Genomic DNA, 15,599 nt, shown 5'->3' on the forward strand with positions numbered 1-15,599 from the left:
TTTTTGGGATGTGATAATAGTGCTGTAGGGAATCTATTTTTGATAGTAGACTACAAAGGTTTGAGAGCCTTTGGTGATCTGTCATATTCACCTCTTATCACCTCACCCAGATTGTAAATGACTGTCTTTTGCAGAACTAAAGGGGAAAGGAAATGGTATTTTAGTGTATGCTATCCTGGAGTAAAGCAGAATATTTTCCTCAACTAAACCTTTCAATATTTTATGTGAATAAGTGTTAAAACAGCCACCAAAGATAGTATTTTTATACCTTTTACATAATTAATATGAAATATTTTCTCTCAGATCATATCTACACATGTATATACACTGTCAAAAATTTGGGTCTGAAAGTTTCACAGAACAATACTGTTAGTACCATAACACAATATTTTTCTTATCACTTTGTGGTATCATTTTTAATATCACAGAAATGATATCATATCATTCTGTTCCATTTAAATCCTTCCCATTCTATGAAAAGAAGTTAGTAGTTTGAAAAATAAAGATCTAAGAAATCAATGGACCTAACAAAAATAGTGACGTGAATAAGAAGAATTAAGGAGGATGTTCTTCAATTTGACATTTTCAGCCTTTCTCAGCATTCCTATCTCTTATCAAAAAACAACAATGCACTTGATATTTAGTTCATACTACACTTTTGTAGCTCTTAGCCCACTTTGATGATTTGAGATTTGTATTCATTCCTATTCCAGCAGAATTGTGGACTAGATCATCATTAGGGTGGAAAGTGAGTTCTCTGTAGCCAGGAAACCTTGCTTCTACCTCTGGCTTTGTCTTTGCTCACAGGTTCGCCTGTCCTCTTGGACTCTTAGCTCAAAGGAAGTAATATTTGACTATATGTGTGTTAGATTCTTTATTTGTAATTTTTAGATTCTTTTTTAAAATTGCTTCTAGATTTCTCAATTGAATGCACTGATTGCACTTCTTCTGGGAGAACTTCTACCTGGAGACAGACAAAAGATCATGACAATTTGTACCATAGATGTCCATGCCAGAGATGTGGTGGCAAAACTTATTTCTCAGAAGGCAAGTTGTTCATGAAAATTTCACATTTTTTTTCTTGATTTCTAAAGGTGATGTTTATTAGCAAGAATATTTTCAAGAAAGTCATTTTTTAAATTTTGTTTTGTTTGGTATACTTCAGTTAGTCCTGAGAAGTTAGTTATACTTACTTTGGGTGAGTCAGATTTGGGCTGATAATATCCTTGTGAGAGTTATCCTAAGTGATATCCCAAAGGGTTTTGCCAAGTCAGGAGGCTCCAATCCAGATCATGCAAAAATGTAATGCAGCATCATCTTAGTCATTTGCCTCTGATGATCACCTCGGTGGCTGGTAACCAGCCTACATTAGAGCTACGTATGTGTCATTTGATTATTTTCCTTTTAAAGAAAACAAAGTGTTGGTTACCTCTTTTCATTTCATGACTAAATAAATTTCTTTGAAGAAGTTATTTTCTAATCCTTTAGTGTATTGCTAACCTTTATCTCTTTAACAAGTCCACATGCCAGGTGCTGGCAGCATTTAATGTGAAAGGAGAAATTTCTCACCCTTTTTCCAAAATATGTTCGTACTTACAAATGGTAGAAATATGCTTCTGTGCTTAATGTCATTGATATAACATGCCTGACACCTACTCATCCAAATCCCTTTGTTTACTCAGTGGTGGTACTAAAGCAAGATAATTTGAATGCATGTATGTATCATGAAGTGTTTTCTGTATTTCTAGTTCTCAGTTTATTGAAATCAATGTGAATTTTAATTTTCTCAAAGTATGAGCAAATGCTTCTTCATGTCAGCCATAAACTTAAAATTACTTCTTGAACTAGTTTCAGGACAGTTAGTGAATAATGCTTTTTAATTGCTAATCCAAAACTGATCCTTGCAAATCATTACTTATTTTATTTTCTCACTTCGGTGATGAGCTGTCAGTAACTACTCTTAGAATGCAAGCTTGCACCTTCTTATAAATCTTAGTCTATTTTATAAGTTTGGTAACTTGTTTGCAGTAGGATGGATTATGATTTAAAATATGTCCTTTATTGTGTGCCAAAAGAGATGAAAACTTTATCTAATTCCTGATAATTGTAAGTATATTGAGACTTCTTTAGGCATCAAACATATAAGTAGTTAATAATTTTGGTGACTTCAAGGAACACTAGGTCACCTATAATTTCAAGAGGACTAGGTTGAATTAAGATAGGAAGGAATTAGCAATGAAAAAATATTCTGATTTAATAAAAAACAAAGTGGAATATCTCCTTACTAAAAGCAAACTAGTGTCATTATAGACCTATTGAAAATAGTGTGTTTATATCTCCAACATTCAAAAATTACAGATCATGTTCTGTCTTAATATGGGTATTAAATCTGATTTCAGTGGTATGAGTAAAATATTTAAAAAATGATGTAATTCCCTGGGGTGATTTAAAAAAGGGGAAAAGCATTGCATGGACAAATTGATACTATTTTATACTGAAAGTTTTAAAATGAAGACTTTTATTACTCACATATTTCTGATTAAGCATTCCATTTATTTGCAAGCAGTTGCAATTTTCAGTAGTATTGAAGATATTTCCCTTTTGTGAAATTTTTAGATATGAAATGTGAGCCAGCAGAGTTGATTATATTAACAGATTACTTTTGTGGGTCATGCGATAATTTTAGGTTGTCAGTCCCCAAGCTTTTGCTTGGCTGTCTCAACTCCGTCACCAGTGGGAGGACAGCCAGAAACACTGTTTTGTTAATATTTGTGATGCCCAGTTCCAGTACTTCTACGAATACCTTGGAAACAGCCCTCGACTCGTGATCACTCCTCTGACAGACAGGTAACTATTACAGATGTTAGTTAGATAGGAAAAACCAAGTCAAAATAATTCCCCAAGCATGGGTGTAGAGGTGTGACCCTGAAAAGAATGGAAGAAAATGATGAATGAATTGGGAAAGTATATGAAGGCAGTATATAAATGAACTAATTAAGTAACATAGTGTTGACTTTAGAGACAAAAGAACCAAATTAGAGAAATAGAATCATAGAAACCATATAATACACAAATACAAAAAAAAAAAACAACAAAAAACAGATAAATGTGTCTTTAGGCAGCATCTTTGATTACTGAGTCCATTCTTCCTGGCTATCTATGGCTAACATCCTGATGTTATGGTTTATAACCACCCCTGTCCCAGATCTCTTTATTGGCAGTGTAATAATAAGAACTACCTATGTTAATTCATTTTTTGAAGGATTACATACAAAGGAAGAACGGGAAGAGAACATACACATTCATTAAACGATCCAACAATACTTACAAAACATGGTGCTAAATACTTAAATCCCGTGTTAGAAAGAGTTCCTGCTGTCACAAAGCTCACTTTCTATTAAGTGAGTATATTGTGAGAGTGGCTGGCTGGAAATGAAGAGAAAGAAGTAAAGTTATTTTAGGCAGTGGTATATGGAATGAAAAAAATATATGTTAGAAAGTGTCTTGAAGGGAAAGTCTACTATAGATTGAAAGAATATTTAAACTGAGCCTAAATGATCACAAGTAATCTCTTATGCAAACATGCTGGGGCAGCATTACAAGCAAAGAAAATACAAAGTTTCTAAGGTGGGAAGGAGCTTGCCAGTTCAAGGGATGGACAGAGAGGCAGCATGGCTCAAGTATATAAGGGAGCAAGGAGTTATTAAAAGTTCATTGCCATTTATACCAAATAAATAAATCCACAGTCAGAATGTTGCAGAGACAAGGATATATTGCACGGCCATGAAATTCTTCATTCTTCTCCCAGCCTCTGCTGAATTAATTAAATGTGGGAGAAAGCATATTTAATTCTTGGTGTTCACTAAAGATAAGTTACACTTCAGTATCACAAGGATGTTCCCAGTTATCCACTGTCATGACACTAAATTTTTTGGGGAGTAAAAAGAGTAGATGGTTTCAACAATAAGTCTGAAATGCTAGGTTGTGATGATGGTGCTGGGCGGTTGGCAGAATTCTCTCACTTGCTTTGTGCTTGTCCTAACACATACCAATCTCATCACTAGTATATTGTATTGTTTCTGAATTCTCTTTCTCCAATTTCCTTTCACTTGTCTCTAACTAAAAGTCCTTGTTCATTATTTTATACCCTGATTGCAGTATCAGAGGTTAAAAGTTGTAGCTTGACAAAATCACTTCAGAATAGTCAAAACTGCAGATGTTAAGAACTTACTGTATGCATGCTGCCATAAATGGAGAAGATAGGAAGAAAGACACAGGATATAAGGAAGAAAGTGACAAGCCGTTTAAAATTTATCACTATGTGAAGACTGATCGCTTATTTGTGATTAAAATATCACTGGTTTATTTGGAAGTTAAAAGGAAGATGAAGATTCCTTTGAACAGCATTGACAGTGCTAGAGAAGAGAGTATATACATTTCGTTTTTAATTTCATTTTTTTTTAAATAATAAATTTTATTTTTATATTCCCCCATACAATTGCAAACGCCCCATTCTGACCCCAATCCTTCCCCTCCCACCCCCCACCCCCCAAAAAGTGTCTCTGGTTCATAGTTTTCTGTTGATTTTGATTTTCACTTTCTTATATTCATTTTCCTGGTCCCTTATTTAAGTTCTCTAGATTCCTGCTATTTCATTCTTTGGGTTATTTACTAATTGCTTAACACAGGATACCTTTCAAAAACTTGCCTGAGGTCAAATTTGAGGTGGTCTGGTTAGGATTGCTGGCCAAGCTGCTGTTGCAGAGAGACCCAAAAAACAAGCCTTCAGTAACACCAAGGCTGATACCTCACTTGGGTAACTGTCCAGAGGAGAGTAATGCAGGAGTCAAGACTGACAGGTGACTGACTTGCTAAGTATGGTGCCCACTTGTGTTTCAGCTAGTGAAAAAGGAGAAAATATCTTGAAGGAAGTGCCCTAGGCATGGCAAACATGTCAGCACATAACACATTGGTTTTGGCCACTCCTGCCTGGAAATGTAGTCTGTGGCATAGAGGCAGCCAGAGGTCCAACGAAACTTGGAACCACATGAAAAGTTATTAGGGGATAGTCTCCACTACAGAAAGAGTTGTATTCCTAGTCCAGGGGTCTTTTCACTGTGAACCCATAGTAAGAGACACTTAAACATGTGGTGGCCTTGAACTATAGAAGCACCATTTTCATAAGTAGTTGTTTCTATTTGCACACTGCTTCCAAATTTTCAACATATCTTTGACTTTCCTTATTTTCCTACAGTAAGCCTCATTTTATGGGTGGAGAAAACTAAGTCATGTTGACATCCAAAGACCTATTTAAGATTAAAACCTGATCCTCAGCAGAGTAGACACCAACCTTGGTTGTCTGACTTCCACCTGTATGTCTTTCCACTAGATACAGTGACTGTATAACACAATAATTATAAATCCACAAAACCCCATGTAAGGTTATTGCCATTTGTTAGTTTCCCCTTTTTATTTTTTACAATTCTGTCTGAATGATTTTTCTAAAAAGAACCTCTCAAACATTCCTACAAAGATAGTATTATAACCTAAATGCATGTGTCAACACATTTAAAATTAATCCCTCAAGCAATATAATAAATTGTGTTTATTAGCTTTCTGCATTGAAATAGGTATATATTATTTTCATGCTCAGTGTTTATATGCACATTTATATATCTTATCTCTTAATGTATTCATTACATAGTAATTTAATGAAGTCAGTGTTTAATACATCATCCAAGGTTTTGAATTATCTTTTATAAACAATAGTTTGAGCTAACTGTCATATTAGTGTCTTTACCTAGAAATACCAGAAATTCAGTGGCATTGCAAATCAAGTGTTATTTGTTCAAATACACAGCTCTTAGAAAATGAGATTTATAAAGCAGGATATTCTGTTTTTGAATAACCAACCTAAAAATAAATTTGATATAAAATATTATTATGACTGTGATTGCCATGAACAAGTCATAGGTATATCAATATTCTGTGTTACTACCTCATTCTAGACTCTGGCTTCTTAAACTTTGAAAAAATGTTGGACTGCCCCTCATGTTTTCCAGAAATCTCTTATTAGACTGTAATGTTTGTGTTTTCCATTGCTTACAGGTGTTACATTACTTTAACTCAATCACTTCATCTCACCATGAGCGGAGCTCCAGCTGGCCCAGCTGGTACTGGGAAAACAGAAACCACCAAAGATCTTGGACGTGCCCTGGGCATGATGGTCTACGTGTTCAACTGTTCAGAACAAATGGACTACAAAGTGAGTTGCAAAACGTTGTGTAAGATGACAGATTCGAACAGCATCACTCCTGACTTGTAATGATTCATAGTTATAGCTTAGAAACCCCTCCTGTTAAATCCTTACTGCCTACTCCGTTCAGTCCATAGGAGATATCTATAAGGGACTGGTGCAGGCAGGAGCATGGGGCTGCTTTGATGAGTTCAATCGAATTTCTATTGAAGTTCTGTCAGTGGTGGCAGTCCAAGTGAAAATGATACACGATGCCATCAGAAACAGGAGAAAGAGGTATGTGGCATGTGACTCTTTTCTATTACAAATAGGAAGAATAACATGGAATAAGGTAGTAAACCTTCTTGTCCGTCTTTTACTATTCCTCTGTCTAATTAAATGGATAAAACAAGAGAGATTATAAGTTTTGAAGAATTATTTTGAATAATTGCCCATTTTAAGTGCTTTTTAAGTGTTGAAGGCAACAAAGGTTTATTCATTGCTTTAATCACTGAAGGAATAAATTCCATGTCAATGCTAAATCTGAAAGATTCGATTCTCAGGCCTGATCAGGCTTGATCTTCTGGTTGTATTTGTCATGGTTGGCCCCTCCTTTCCATGTGACACACTGTCTCCATGTGGGTTCAGGGGCACCACACCTTTCTAGTTTGCTCCCTGGCTTACAGCTGTTGCTTTGCTGGTTTGTTCTCATCTATAAAATGGGGGCAAGTACGGAAGCTCCTTATAGATGACTGTGGTGATTAAATATAAAGCACTTGTACTAGTGCTTGACGTGTAGAAAGTACCATATTAGTGTTAGATATTATTTTCATTGATACGATTACCTGACCTATTACTATGCAATAGCTTGGGGTTCAGTCTTGTCTTCTTGGTGATTTATCCAGTCATATGGCTTTCAATACCATTGTATGCTGCTGGCCACCTGATGCCCAGACTTCCTAGCCCCTGATATCTAGACTTATCAATACATGGGCACTGCCTGTTGGGACATCTCAAAATTGCGCTTGATATCTCTGAGGCCTATTATATTTAATATATCCATAGTCAAATTCCGGATCTTTCCACCAACACTTGCTTTGTTAGTTCTCTGTCCCAATAGATCATACTCTCACATTTTTCCAGTTACTCAGAATGAAAACCTTCCATATATACCCAGAACCTACCTACTTCTCCATGCACCACTCTCAGAAATACAAAATGTGACTAACACTTGGGGTTTGATGGCTTAATGTGAGAAATAAAGTACAAAATTTTGGTTTTCTTTGTAACATAATTTATACATTGTAGTCTTTTATTTGGCCTACCCATTTATTAGGGTCTGTTCAACTAGGTGTCTTATCCATGAGAACTTTCCAGCCCTCCAAGCAGGGAAAGATTAGCTCCTTGAGATTGAACCTATTGTAGAAATTTTCAGTTATTGTAGGTGTACATATTGTAGGTAGATGTTTCCACCTTATAGAAAACTTCTCTGTCCTTCTGCCACTTGACACCTGGATATCAGCCCTGTGACCGGATGTCTGTGCCCTTCACTGCCATAATTCTAGTGTTAGAGAAGTTAGTTCCTTCCTCTTTGATCACCAGACATAGTCTCAAAATCAAGGATTTTTGTCAAAACCTAATTAAGGGACCAGGAAAGAGACTAATTATAATAAAGTAAAAATCAAAATCAATAAGCAACTATAAACCAGAGACACACTACGGGCAGGGTGGGGGTGGGTGGTGAAGAAGGGAGTAGGATTAAAACAAGGGTGGTGGGAATTGTATGGGGATTATAACCAAGATGAAAATGCATACATTGTGCAAAAATGAAAAATTATGTAATTTTTTAAAAAAAATCTTATTTGATATAACCAAGATGTTATTTGTGGCTACCCTTTCTTAAGGAGATTTATTGAACTGCTGCTGTATGCAAGGCTTTCTGAAAATCTCCATGCTTCTTGGTGGTGTTCTCTGTCTTCATTCTGGGAGTTGTACCTCTTCATCCTCATGCTAGTCTATATGGGTAGGCTCCTTCATGATTTCATGAGTTTTATGAATTGTTTTAGACATTTGAGCATTTAAGAGATGGGGCTATTCCTCTAGCATCTTGCTGCCTGTACCCTCTTGAAGTCCATATTGGAACTGTATCTCTCTACACTGTGTATAGTGGAAGAGCAGTCAGTTGTTCTGCTGTAATGTCTACCTCTCTTTTTGCAAGCAGCCCTGCCAAGCCTCCTGTCCCTAGCCTAACATGCTGGGAACAGAGACTTCTCCATTCTCACTTAAATACATAAAAATTACCTTCTCTGAATTCTCTAGCATTTAAGAATCTTTGTCTTAAAATTGTAACTACCTCTTTTCCCTCTCTATTCTGTGTATAGGCCAGCTCATCACCTACTTCAGACCTCCCCATTGCCATCAAGAGAAAGCCTTATATTTTGTCTCATTTACTCCCATTGGAAAGTTACCTTTTCCTTCCCCTCAACTTGGTTCCCTCTGTAGCCCTTTGGCATCCACTTCCTTGGCCATCAGTAGCCTAATTTAGTTCTTGCAACTCTTTCTGAAAATCTTTCCTACTTCTCCAGTACCTTTAAGTGATATAATAGCAATAGTCATAAGTAACATCTATTGAGTATTTACCATGTCCTAGGCATTGAACTCTTAGTAATTTATATATGAATTCTCATATCCAATGTTAATCCTCATACAGTGCAATCAGGTGGTTAATTCTAGTACCCCCCCCCCTTTTATTAGTTGAGGGAATTGAAACGTGTCTGTAGTGAACTAGCTAGTCTCGGACTACTCCCAGTCTGCCTCTGGAACTGTCATAACCACCAGGCTGTTCTACCTCTCAGTGGTAATCAACTGATAGCTGTTGAATAAAAAGGAAGAAGGAAGGGAGGGGGAGGGAGTACATGGCAAGCAAATAGACAAAGTACAGAGGAACAAGGAGTCCCTTTCTCCTCTTAGTCTATGCAAAATACAGTCACAGACTTGTAGCCCACGCTGTAGGCAAGAAAATCACCTTTATTAACTGCTACAATAGTCAAGTCCTCATCTTTCTATTTTAGCAAACTATGGCTATGCTAAACGATAAACAAAATACTTCTCATATTTATAATTCCTTTGGGGGAAGGGAGTATATTTTTAATAAACATGCTTTAAAGCATATATTCAAAGTATGTGCACTTATGAATTTTAAAGAAAATTACATGGAATAAACAGCTTCCTAATAATAATTTGCATTTTGCAGTGGTTTGCATTTGTCAATGTGCATTCATATTCAATGAACACATTTAATTTCATCGGTGTTCTTTTTATGGTAGATTTGTATTTCTTGGAGAAGCTATCACACTGAAGCCATCAGTTGGAATATTTATTACTATGAACCCAGGATATGCTGGTCGTACTGAATTACCGGAAAATCTCAAAGCTCTTTTCAGGCAAGTGTTAAACTTTGCTGCTTAGCATCTGGAACACTCATGCCACCTATCGTTGCTGGTTTGCACTGTTAAATGATTTGTTTTTACTCTAGAATTCCTAGAAGAAAAAAAAAGCTTACTATTTCTTTGGAATTCCTTTATAGAGCGAATTTTCACCATGATAAATTGACTCTCTTGAATTATGAAATTGGGATATAAAATCATTGCTGAAAAGCTACATGGTACATTTGAATACATAATGCTTGCTCTTTAATAATGATATAATCTTGATTTTTAGAAATTATAGAATATTTACAAAATACAGAAAAGAATAAAGGAAAAAAATAGAGAATTACCACCCAGAAATTATTGTATTTTGTCTTAGTCTCTTTGATAATTCATATTTTATGGAGTTTAGGCTAGAATTGACTTTTATTATTTAATATTTTGACATAAGTTGCTTGTCATAGTATTGACATTTTTTGGGAAATATTGTATGTAGTTCCAAAACAGTTTCTTCCATGGCTTATCCATAATTTTCTTAACCATTCCTTATTTTCTGATGTGAGGTTTTGTTTTCGGTTTGATTTTTATCATAAAATAGCAGGCTATAAATATCTCTTAAATGAAGTGTTACTTTTTTTCAGATTAATACACAAGATAGATTCCAATAGATTCCACAATATAGAATGGTTAAGTGAATAATTAAAAGACCTTTCATTTGCATCTCCATGATAGCTAAAGGTACTGAGCATCTTTTCATGGGCCATACAGATTATCGCCAGACTGTCATTTGTGAAGTGCAGCATTCCACATTCTATTCCCTGATTAAATTTCATATGTTGCAAATACTTTCCTACAATTAGTTGCTTGCTATTTTTCATTTTCTTAAATGAATCATCAAAGTTTGAAGTTTTATTTATTTTTTTTAATTTTTTTTAATGATTTTTTTTTTTTAAGATTTATTTATACAAGCACTAGGTATAGTCAGAAGTGCGGGAGGGTGAGAGAATTCACCAGAGCCAGAGCGGGGAGCAGAGCAGGCAGAAGGACCGAAGTACACTGCTGAGGGGAGCAGCGGGCGGCAGGAGAGGTCTGCGTGCCATGTGGGACCCTCCTCCGGAGGCCGGGGTGCAGCCGGGGATTGAACAGGCGCTGCAGAGGCTGCGGGCAGCTTCGCAACCCAGGGCTCAACCGCTGCGCCACCGGGGAGGCCCAAAGTTTGAAGTTTTAAATCTGATGAAATATCATTTATCAGTTTGGTGGGGAGAGGTTGTGTTTGTTTTATATCCTGTTTTTTAAAAATTTATTTTTATTTATTTATGCATATCAGAACTGGATATGCATAGGCCAGAGGTACAGGGAGTGAGAAGATTCAACAGAGACAGACTGGGGAGAATAACAGGCAGATTGACTGAAATACACTGCTGAGGGTTGCAGCAGGTGAGACAGAAGAGGTCTGCTGTGCCATATGGGTTAGCTCCCTGGCAAGGGATTGAATTCAGGCCACAGTGGCTAGGGATAACTTGATAGCATTGACATTTTAACCCCTGTTCCACCAGGGAGGCCCTATTTTGTATCCTATTAAGAAAGCTTGACTAGGTATAGATTACAAAATGTTTTATATAGATTCTGCTAGTTTTATTGCATAATGATTTCAATATAGATTTTCCCCCTTTTTCTTTTGTTAATGTGCTCAACTATATTGATAGGTTTTTCAAATGCTAAACAGTTCTTCAGTGTTGGATTCCTGGACTAAATTCTGTGTAGGCAAGAGAAATATGTATATATGTAATGTCTATGTATGTATATATGTATTTCTGGACTTATTATGCTACATTTTGTTACAGATTTAATATCTGTGCCATGAGAAATACTGGTCTGTATATCTCTTCTTATTTTTGTCTGGTTTTAAATCAGGTTATATTAACCACATGAGTAAGTTAGAAAATATTCCCTTCTGTATTTTCTTCAGAGTTTGTCAGGATTAATATTATTTACCACTTAAATATTTGATTGAATTAATCAATGACACCATCTGAACACCATTTTTGTGAAAATCTTTTTAGTGATTAATTCAATTTCTTTACTAGATAAGGAGTTTTTTTTTCTTGGATTATTTTTTCTATTGCTATTAACCTTCTTTATATCTTTTTTATTTTGAGGTTTTTTTTTTGTTTTTTTTTTTTTATGGGACCCTCGCTGGTGGCCGGGGATCAAACTGGCACTGCAGAGGCTGCGGGCAGCCTCGCAACCCAGCGCTCAACCGCTGTGCCACAGGGGAGGCCCTATTTTGGGTTTTTTAAATCACAATATTGAATCACTTACAACAGTGTATATGATTCAGAGGCATAAAATCACACCTCCTCAGATGCATGTCCTCACACCACACCCACCACCAAGATACCTATAATCTTCCACTTCCGTTTTGGTTCCCTCCCTGCTGTGTTTCCTCCTCCTCTTTTTGCAGTTTTGAGTCCATTGTCAGTTTTCCAGGGTTTGCTGTTGGTTTGGTTTTATCTGATCCTTTGTTTTGTTTCTCAATATTCCACATATACATGAAAGCATCTGGTATTTGTCTTTCTTCCTCTATGATGTATTCTGTTCAACATTTTCTCCTCCAGTTCCATCCTTGTTGCAAATAGCAATAGATAGACATTTTTTTGTTATACTTGAGCAGCGTTCCACTGTATACATAGACCACATTTTTTAATCTACTCCTCTGTTATTTTCATAATTTGACTATTGTAAGTAGTGCTGCAATGAATACCGAAGTGTGTGTGTGTGTGTGTGTATGTATGTATGTGTGTGTGTGTGTGTGTGTGTGTGTATATATATATATATATCCCTTCAAATTAGTGTTTTTGCATTATATGGGCAGATAACTGGGAGTGGAATTGCTGGATTCTTTAGTAGATCTATTTTTAATGCATTTAGAAACCTCCATACTATTTTCCCTAGGGACTGGACATCTACATTCCTGTCAACAGTGTATGAGGGTTCTTTTTCCTCCACATCCTCACCAACACTGGTTGTTTCTGGTCTTTTTGACATGGACCATTTTCACAGATGTGAGGTGGTATCACATGGTGGTTTGATGAGCGCTTTTTCATGTGCCAGTTGGCCTTCCGTGTGCCTTCTTTGGAGAAGTATCTGTTTAACTCTTTGAAGAAGTGTCTTGTTTAACTCTTCTGCCCATTTTTAGGGTTAAATGTTTTCTTGTGTGAATTCTTTATAGGTTGTGGCTATCAACCCTTTGTCAGATGCATGATGTGCAATTATTTTCTCCCATTCAGCTGGGTGGGTTTTTTTGTTTTGTTTTGTTTTAAATGATAGTTTCTTTCACTGTGCATAAGCTTTTTGGATTGATGTAGCCTGTTTGTTTATATTTATTTTCATTTCTCCTGCTGTTGGAGATGAGTCTACTCATCTTGTCTCATTCAGACATCACTGAAGCCAATATTGTGAAGTGTTTTACCTGTGTTTTCTTCAATGATTTTAATGGCTTCAGGTCTTATATCCCCATCTTTAATCCATTTTAAGTTAATTTTTGCATCTGGCTGTCTAGTTTTCCAAGCACCATTTTTTGAAATACTCTTCTCTAGTGTATACTCTTATCTCCTTTGCATAGATTAACTGTCCATAAATGTGTGGGTTTACTTTTGGGCTCTCAATTCTGCTGTGCTTGGTCTGTTATTCTGTTTTTGTGTCAGGACCATGCTGTTTTGATTACTATAGCTTTGTAGTTATAACTAAATAAATACTGTTTACCTTGCCAGTATTTTTACAATATAACCCAATTCATCTCATATGCATTTTCATTTGGGTCTTAAACTTTGTTGTGAAGCTTTCTTAACTTTGGTTTAAGTACAGCCTCATTTATTTTGGGTGTTAATCCTTATGTCAGCAAAGTTTGAAGGTAAATTTGGATGGTAAAGTTAGTCAAGAATAGAGGCAATATGCACTAGCTTGAGTATTGTGTTTCCAGCCTAAACGTCATGTGACCTCTGGCATATGCTTGTACTTCCCAGAACCTTAGTCTATAAGGCCTCTTTAAGATATGGATAGAGTCACCTTATAGAGTTGTGAGAATTGAGTGCATGAAAAATTTTTAGCACCTTATACAGCATGAAGTGCTCAGTAACTATTAATTGTCAATGTTTATGTATTAAGTAAATTTGTTCACTTTTCCTCCTATTTAGTCTTATTACTATTACTTCTAGCATATGATAGAGATTAAAAAATGTATGGGAAATGGGTCTCCCCGGTGGCGCAGTGGTTGAGGGCTGGGTTGTGAAACTGCCCGCAGCCTCTGCAACACTGGTTCGATCCCCGGCCACCAGGCGAGGGTCCCACATGGCATGCAGACCTCTCCTGCTGCCCGCTGCTCCCCTCAGCAGTGTACTTCAGTCCTTCTGTCTGTTCTGCAACCTGTTCTGGCTCTGGTGAATTCTCTCACCCTCCCACGCTTCTGACTGTACCCAGTGCTTGTATAAATAAATAAATAAATCTTTATAAAAAAACAAACAAATAAATCTTTTTTAAAAATGTATGGGAAATGTAGGACCAGCTTAAATAGAAATACTGGATCACATAGTTCCAAAGGGACTCTGAGGAATGTTTAGGATGAAAGATTATGAAGTATCATGAAACGTGAAGTAGATTGTAATTATATTCACAAAAACAGGAAGGTAAATGTTAGGGTGTATGCGCTCATAAATCTAAGATATCAGGTGTATTTACTTACCTTGGCTCCTCCTTTGCCCTTGACTTCAGTTGAGTGAAATTTTTTCAAATGTTGCTGTTCATGGGAATAGTCTTAGGGAGAACTTTTTGGAAGATCCCCTCTAAAACACAGGTATTTTCAAGTTAAGTTTTGGTAGATTTTCATTTAAATTGTAATCAAGCTGGCCTCAGGCAGGGATGTGCCAGAGATGCCTTGTAGGAGTTTGAAGTAGTTATATTTTCATCAATTTTGTGAGATGATTGTTTAATCAGCTACTAATAAAAAGTTAATTGTATAAACTTGTGTACCTCTTCTCTGTTCCAAGCTTAGTGATGTCATGAAATAATTATTCCCTGGAAGTCAGAAAAATCAGTTGTAGAGCAAGTTGTTAAGTATTTTTCAGGACAGTCCTGGCCACAGTAAAGGCTGGTTTGTATATAGCATAAAACATCACTCATCTTTCTGTAGTGACAACCAACATGAGAAATTTACGGGATATACCCACAGATTTTTCTTGCACTCCCACACTTGTGCTACTGCCATTTTTAGACTTTCCATCTTTTTCTATGTATTGTGTAACTACTGGACATTTTTTTGTTGAAGTGAAGGGTCTTGTTATCTGTGATTGACAGAAGTAATTGTGACCTCCTTGGGAATGGTTGGAATGTTGATATAAATTAATCACTTGATTTCAGCAGCTGGTACTTATTACCTTATCACAGTTTAAAACTAAATTTCATATCTACTCTTTAGACCCTGTGCCATGGTGGCCCCTGACATTGAGCTAATCTGTGAAATCATGTTAGTTGCTGAAGGTTTTGTGGACGCACGCTCACTAGCCCGAAAGTTCATTACATTGTACACGCTCTGCAGGGAGCTCCTCTCCAAGCAGGTGAGGAGTCTTTTATTACTTTTCCTTCATTTTTATATCCCATTAAAACAGTTTTTTGAAATTACTTCAAATTATCATTCAAATTGTAGTTAGAGAGGTAATTTTTATTTTCCATGAAATTTTGAAAATCTGTTTTTACATTTCTCTTTTTTGCTGAAATGAAACTGGAGACATTTTAAGGTTCCTGTTTAATTTGTACTTAATACTGTTTATATCGATGTCTCTGACTTTCTTTAGATTTTACCAGCGCTATAATTATAAATGGAATTTTATGTTGCCTCCTTTTCTTGGTGAGAATATTATTTTCTAATCAGAGAAGGTAGG

The 15,599-nt window shown here is 36.2% G+C and overlaps 1 protein-coding gene across 1 annotated transcript in view; it reads left to right on the forward strand.

The window, feature by feature from the left end:
• Positions 1 to 15,599, forward strand: part of DNAH11 (dynein axonemal heavy chain 11) — a gene marked incomplete at its 5' end in the record, with an annotated part of 290,362 nt that overhangs the window by 102,919 nt on the left and 171,844 nt on the right. The window contains 6 exons of the mRNA XM_084230443.1: positions 916 to 1,047; positions 2,687 to 2,847; positions 6,109 to 6,265; positions 6,387 to 6,532; positions 9,562 to 9,678; positions 15,137 to 15,275. Coding sequence (XP_084086569.1) covers positions 916 to 1,047; positions 2,687 to 2,847; positions 6,109 to 6,265; positions 6,387 to 6,532; positions 9,562 to 9,678; positions 15,137 to 15,275 — 852 coding nt within the window. The remainder of the gene's footprint in view (positions 1 to 915; positions 1,048 to 2,686; positions 2,848 to 6,108; positions 6,266 to 6,386; positions 6,533 to 9,561; positions 9,679 to 15,136; positions 15,276 to 15,599) is intronic.

The sequence above is a fragment of the Talpa europaea genome (genome assembly GCF_964194135.1).
Source record: "Talpa europaea genome assembly, chromosome: 3".
NCBI lineage: Eukaryota > Metazoa > Chordata > Mammalia > Eulipotyphla > Talpidae > Talpa > Talpa europaea.